Source organism: Empidonax traillii, unplaced genomic scaffold, assembly GCF_003031625.1.
Source record: "Empidonax traillii isolate 1590-97213 ecotype Southwest subspecies unplaced genomic scaffold, ASM303162v1 scaffold167:size2001844, whole genome shotgun sequence".
Classification (NCBI taxonomy): Eukaryota; Metazoa; Chordata; class Aves; order Passeriformes; family Tyrannidae; genus Empidonax; species Empidonax traillii.
Genome location: NW_020955360.1, coordinates 1,125,018 through 1,132,351, shown reverse-complemented (window position 1 = coordinate 1,132,351; position 7,334 = coordinate 1,125,018). Strand labels below are relative to the sequence as shown.

General features: G+C 39.4%; 1 protein-coding gene across 1 annotated transcript in view; it reads right to left on the bottom strand.

The window, feature by feature from the left end:
* The window catches only part of KIAA1211 (KIAA1211 ortholog), a 55,018-nt gene that overhangs the window by 12,831 nt on the left and 34,853 nt on the right, over nucleotides 1–7,334 (bottom strand). The window contains exons 4-7 of the mRNA XM_027885541.1: nucleotides 5,715–5,879; nucleotides 3,114–3,182; nucleotides 1,619–1,801; nucleotides 2–106 (exon numbers count right to left, since the gene is read on the bottom strand). Of these exons, the coding sequence (XP_027741342.1) occupies nucleotides 2–106; nucleotides 1,619–1,801; nucleotides 3,114–3,182; nucleotides 5,715–5,879 (522 nt within the window). The remainder of the gene's footprint in view (nucleotide 1; nucleotides 107–1,618; nucleotides 1,802–3,113; nucleotides 3,183–5,714; nucleotides 5,880–7,334) is intronic.

Below are 7,334 nucleotides of genomic sequence, written 5' to 3'. Positions count from 1 at the left end.
GCTTGTCTGCTATGAAGTGTCCATTATAACCTGGGTATATGTCTTCATACAGCTGAGTTTCCAGGTCCTCTGGCTCAAATTCTGTTATTGTTAAACTTTGTGATCCCTAAAATTGAGAGACATGTTTGAAGTTACTGAATATTGCCTACAGTGATCAAAGAGTTGCAAATGCAAACCACTTTTTTCTAAACAGTCATTTAGATGCAGAGCAAACACATCCACCCCAATTTATGAATCACATCATCATAGATCCCATATCTGTCACCTATTTCAATGAGAGCCTTTAAAAGGAAGAAAACATCCCAACAGTGATAACAGTATAATGCTAAATATTGAATCACCATTTGGTGTACATTGAGACCTGACCTTTCAAATTTACAGAAGTCCAAGGAACAGAGCACTCTTCTACTGTTTTCCATCCTTTAAGCCTAAAATAATGCCTGCTTAAGGGCATTGTTTTGCCAGTTCTTTCATGGCAAATCTATCTCTTACTTGCAGAGACAGATGCTGTTGCCTGCAGAGCTCTGCAGTGGTAGTCAGGAAAGAACACTGCTCAGGGAATCACAGTTTGCTGCTTTTCACAAATCCTGAGCCAGGATATCTTCCTCATTAGATGTGCTGAGACTCCAGTACTATTGCAGGAACTGTGGGAACATGCATTGACAGCCAACCTAGAGCTCCCCAGGAATATTGCACTGTTCTGTGATCATCACTGACTGGTTCTCCATGTCTGCCTTACAGCCCTGGCATGTGGGTGCAATACTTGCAACAAACTGTGGATCTTCTTCCCAGCTTACTCCTTGTCTCTGTAGCAACGTGCTCTGATGAGCTGTACCTGAAGAGTACTTCCCAGCACTTCCCTTGAGGAAAACAGCTCAGCTAATGTCCTGTCTAGCTATCATTTTTTGAGACGTCATCTGGCTCCACTTAACCATTCTGTATAAACAAGAGGTTTAAATTTAATGTCTTCATTGCAAGAGTGAGAAATGCAAATACAGTGGTGCGGAAGAAAGGACAGCGGCCTCTCCTGAACCCTGTGTAGTTTAGTAATCTTGTCCCATTTACAAGCACTAGTAAGATGTCAGGATAAAATACAAGAAACATGCAGTAAGTGTACAAATTTGATAATTCACTCTACAGCTGTTGCAAGAGCTACATTACTTAAGTCTTATTCTTTCCTATAAGACAAGGATATTTTCCCTGTCAGAACCCACACCAGTTTTAGAGAATTTAATTTTTCCCCAACCAAGTTTTGCACTACTAATTGCCTATATCAGAGCTGCATTAACAGGGGCAGGTATATTCAGGCCTCTTTGATGTAAAATTTTTACTAGAAAAACTAGACTCAGAAAGCTCTCCCAGGGTAAAATCCTGGTGGAAGTACTTCTGGTTAAAGTAGTGCTTGTCTCAGCTGGCAATATTATAACTTCTTTACATCTTCTCTCCAGCTCAGGTTTCAGCTGTAGGTCTCTCTCTTGACTTCAAGTAACAGTGCTAATTGCATATTAAGTGAATAACAGTCCTATGTTTATAGCTCCTGGTGCACTCAGTTATGATTATTTTAGCCAGCTTCAAAAGTCATCCCCCTCCTCTTGCTGTTTGGCCATTGATTTAATACCTTTGTTAATCTCTTGTGCTTTCTTGATACCCTCTGCTTTTTTGGCTTCACAGACAGCTTGTGCTTCGCTGCACTGTTGTCTAGACGAGCAACAGCCTGGGGAACTGAATCCAAATTGATTGTTTCAATTGTGCCAGAACAAGAAAATTGTCTTTTTGGCCGAGCTGATTTGACTGGAGTGACCTGTTTGTATCACAAACACAAAAAACTGTTATTAAGCTATTTGTTCCATTAAATAAATAAATAAATAAATAAATAAATAAGTAAATGATACACGCGAGCGCACACATGTCTTTGCAGTTTTGAATTCAAAGGAGTTATTAGCAGAAAAAATTGGAAACCCTGGTTTTCCATTATACGAATCACAAACTTTGGACATGAAAGTTACAGCTGTAATATTTTCCCATTTTCAGTACTACACATTTTTATAGTTGTCACATAAAAATTACTTATACCACTCTAATTGAAGTTTTTTCACAGTTTAGCACCACTCTGAACTTACTGGGAATGGGAAGGGCACAGGCAAGGTTTTAAGCAACATCAAACACTGGGACATTTTAACATTTGCTTACTGTGAAAAAAAGATCTACATCTTTAAATAATTTAGATTAAACACTTTAGGCAAAAGGAAGACAGATTGACTTATGTAAACATTAGAACAGAACAGGTACAGAACTGTATTATCTGCATGGGAGATGACTGCAGTATTGGATGCCAGACTGGCACAGTGCCTCTGAAAACCTTCCCTCCACAGTCATATGGAGCTGTCCAAGCAAACACCAAACAGCAAAATATAAAATAAGACAACACTGACTTTGACGGTTGCTTTTTTTCTCGTGCCCTTCAAAAAACTTGGGTTTGGAAAGTGCAAATATAAGCAAAGTGATTCAGTGAGATTCCTCTCATGAATAAATACAGTGGAACTGTATGTCTAGGCATGTAAGAGTGAACCTGTCATCAGTCTCCCCCATAAGTCACCAAGCTATCATCCCGAGACTAGTATTTGGTATAACCCAAATGGAAAAAGAGACAAAAAAAAAAAAAAAGAAAAGAGAAAACATCTTTTGTAAGGAAAGAAAATCACATACATTGTTTTCAAGACAGCTCTGTAATCTTCTGAGGTTAAACACATGCTAATCAGGGAACCAATTACTTAAAAGCTGAAGGAACATTTTGCATATGCTTATTGAATTACATGCAGGCATAACAAAGTAGTAGAAGTACTTACGAAAATTATAACTCTGTGATTAATACATCAAATGCAGGAATGCTGCAAGACTGGCAGAGACCGAGTCCTGCTGTTTCCTGCAATCAGCTCTTACAGATTTCTCAATCTTAGTTATTGCTTATGTACTAGCTCTAAAACTGCACAACATTTACAAAATCTTGGATGATCAATGAACAATGGAATATGTCCAAAAGCAGAAACTGTCAGGTTTCTACTATTTAAAACTAGAATGTAACTCAGTGCAAACCAAGTGTAAGAGTTTTTTACCTTTTCTTCCACTTCATGTGCTGTTCCAGGCAAATTTAGCATTCTCAAGAAATCTGGAGTGTCAGTGGGCTAGAAAAGAAGATTACAGACAAGTATTAAAATATAAAGGATCTAATAAATATGATTCAAAGGACTTGTGAAATCAGGCATGCTAGGATAGGATTTTTACCCTATTTCCTGTCACTGCAGGACTGATGGATAAACAATTCTTGTTCCTACTGCTATGAGTTTCTCCTTGCTACTCCCTGAATCACTGCTGTCTACACAGAGGCAGTTACTGCTACAAAACACTACAAAAGGTAAAACATTCAGGCTTTCTTAACAAGATAACCAGGTTCCAAAACAAAGAGTAGAGTTTTGTAGGATTTCAGTCAGGTCTTATAACTTTATTCTCTTCTGACCTACACATAAGAAAAAAATATAGTAACCTGATTAGGCATTGCCTCTGCTGCAAGGAGTTTCAACTCCATATGCTTGACAACTCCTCTTCTTACAGAGCTAACTGTCCCCATAGAGTGATGAAAGCCTGGAGTACTTGGACTCTTTAGCTACTGTCCCTCTCCAAGCCATTCACAGCAGGGAATTTTTAAGGGACAGGGCTTGAAGCATCATTGATCACACCCAGAAACATTGATTTTAATCATTCTATCACAGTATTACTTCACAACCTAATGAATGCTGGGTTCCCATTACACCAGGTACACATGATTGTTAGTATGAAACCTAAAAAATCAGCTTCACAAATACAGGTTAAACTAAACCCAGAACTCTTGCTATTGATCCAAGTTAGACAAGAAAATCAAAAGTCACAAAGCACCACAGGGAAGTGATGGTTCAAAGCAGACAAACACTACGTGGTCCTGGCCACCAATTCTTGACAGAAGCCACCCCATCCCTCAGGACCTCTGGAGATAGACACACTGAAGAGTTACAAGGCCAACAGAAGAGACAAGAGAAGAAACTAGAGAAGCTGCCATGCTTCCCTCATTTCCCTGCTTATCCCTGATAACACAGGTAATGAGTAGTATGCAGAAACAAAAGGAAAGTGCTGAGTGCTCTGGTTTACACAACACATGTAGAGTTGGTTTGATTGTGTCTACAATCATCTCTGAGCAGGGACGTTTGCTCCTTCGGTATTTGGAAAAAGAATTATGCAAAGTGGTGGTCATTTTGTTTTTAAAATGTAATATTTAAAAGAGTAGATGGTAAGGATAGAATTTCTCCCTCCTTATTACACAAAAATACTGTAGTGTTTTTTTAGTGCTTGGGCTATTGTCTCCTTCAAGCTGGAGGTCACAAGGTGACATTACGGTCTCCTACAGGACCCATCAAGAAGGCTGTCTGCAGAGAATCTATGCCGGTCTCAAACACAGACTTGCACCTAGTACCAGGGTAAATAGCTAAAACCTGCACATTTTGTGCTCTGAGACACAAAACACAAGGATGCTCTTGACTCACCTTAGCTGATTGCTTCAGAAGAGAGTATTTTGAAGCAGAAAAAAATATATCTCATTTTGGCTTCATTTTTATCCTTCCAGACTGCTGAGGGAGAGGTGTGAGTGTGCAAGTCCTACTTAAATGCCTGGCTCCCTGACAGATCCGACCACAACCACGAAGGAAGTGGTCACAGAGGAGCTATGTTGCCCCTTTAAGACTGATGAAGAATTTTGTCCACCTTGGCCCTAAATCCCCCTTCTGTATGTTTGGCTGAATTTGGGCACGAGCTGCAGAGGACACTTCCTGCCTTTGCCTTTCACACGGCCGGCACCAGTGTTAGTAAATACAAGTGGAGGCTCATGTCCCAGTGTTCCACCAGGATTTTAAGGGCTGCATGTACATGGTGGGTTGCTGCATGCCTTTTCCAAAGGTTCTCAGGCTCTAAGTCAGCCTCCTCCAGGCACAGAAGGATGTCCTTCCGTTCCCTGTGCTCCTTTCTGGTATTACAGCGACACACTGACCAGTCTTGCCTTAGAGGATTTCCAGCAACTTTTCCCCACTCACCGTATTTCTTCGCTGACTGAACAAGACTCTTCTGGATGCCTGACTGCCCACAGTTCCCAATATCAAAATCTTCATGAATAATTTGAAGAATTATTTGAATTATACCGGACATTTTGATTTAGGGAGCATTCAAAATGCTTCTCCCTCTTCTTTGTCTCTGGTTCCTCTCTGTGAGAAATATAGATGCTTACCCTAAGACCTAGGATTTTACAGATTTAGGCTCCAAACCCCTCTCATTTTGCAATGATTTTCCTTTTTGCCATTTGATGCTGTGAACAACTCTCCTTGCTCGGAAGACTATATTTCAAGATATTTTCTGTCTCAGAAAATTCGCCTGCCTTCTAGCTACACTGCAAATAATGTCTACATTGCTGGAAGTTCAGAGCAAACACTCAAACTCGTAAATCTGTGTGACTTGGATCAGGATGTCAAGATTATGCTTCCCACCAGTCCAAGAAGGACAAGCTGAGAGAACCCTCCCACATGAAACAGCCCAGTGAGCTCTGCTGCGCCTCACTGGAGACATCTGCTATGCCCTGGTGAATTTTACTGCTTCAGTACTGCTATAATGCCACAGACACATCAATTTAAAGTGCTTACTTTATTACCACTGTCTGAGATCACTGGGTCCTGCTGAGTCTCAGTCTCCATGGGGCTGCTGAGCAACACATCCTCTTCCATACTAGTGTTTGCTTCCCCCATTGTCCTCGCAGAAACTGTCATTTGTGGAGGCTGCCCAAATTTTATGTTCTTGGCCAACTGTTGCTGAAAAACAAAAAAGGAAAAAAACACAACAACAATGATAAAAAGGTATTTATATTATGAGTAAAACAAGATAAGTTCAGCACACACCACAAAGTGACAAGCTCAAGAATTTGCTACATATTTTCTGATTTTGGATGCCAACTTTTGCAAACTTACTGTGAACGTTGAAACACTCCACCTGATTTTTAAATCTGTATTCTAGGTTAAGACTTTGTTTATAAAAGCTAATTATGATGCCTTATTGTGACGCAAAGAAATACCATTACAAGCCACGTGTACACTGGGAAACTAAAACTACCCCAAAAGGCCACTTTCTCTAGTCCCCAAACCCTGCATCTCATACATCTGCAGTTCTGAAAGATATCCTTACTGTAATGTTTAATTTATAAGGTTTAAATGTTCAGGTTTGGCACAACCCGGCCTTAGAGGAGGCAAATTCTCAAAGGAGGGTGAGCACAGCTCTTTTAGATGCTTGATCTCATAGGAACAATACACAAACTCATGTCTGCTCAGGCTCACAAGCATTGCCACTCACTGCTGTTGCACAAAGAAGTTCAGGCAGGGAACATGCAGTGGATAAATGAATAAAAGAGCTTTCCCAGCATTTATTTTCCTTTTTGAAGGAATCTCTCAAAAGTTACAAGAAAGTATGTTTGAATTACATCAAGTGTAAGATGAATAAATTAAGTACCATATAATATCTGTCCTCTGATAGGGGGAGTTAGAAATTGCAGCTCTAATCTTAATCTACTGTGTATGCAATGCATGGTGGACGGTTTTTGGTGACAGAGCTATTGTGGAGAATGGTCTGTGCTTGAAAAAGAATGGCCTTTCTAACTGTCATTAAAGACGCTTGAGGGCTCTGCTGTAAAAATGTATATCTGCGCACGTAAAAGTTTAAAATTATGTTTTCCTGATATTTCCAAGAAAAAGGCTATCCTCAATATTTATGGACTGTACACAGTTTGTTTGGTGTTTTTTTTCCTAATTACTTCAAAGCTTTTAATGTTTGTTTGCTCAGACTTGTATATTAGTTTGAATACTGAAGGAGGAACTCTGGTAGCCCTTGCATTCTTCCAGGACAGAAGACTTTTCACTGTAGTATTTATTTAGTCGCATTTTTAAAACAAATTTAGCTTAAAAAAACAAACAACAAAACCTTCCACGAATAATTCCCCTCTTGCCAGTTTCTTTCAGTGCATTCTAACCTCTAAAGCTGATGCTAAATACCAAATGACCAAATGTCAAAATCTCAAATAGCTTACTGTAACCACTGAGCAAATTTATTCTTATTGCTTTTAAAGAGCAATATTAAACCTGCTCCTTGTTCTTTCTTAGAATGTGCTTATATTGTAAATACAATGCAATTATCCTCTCTCAGAAAAATTTCATACTGATACATTCTCTACCTGATCAGTCATAAAAATCCATGAAAGAAAAGAAAAGAAAAGAAAA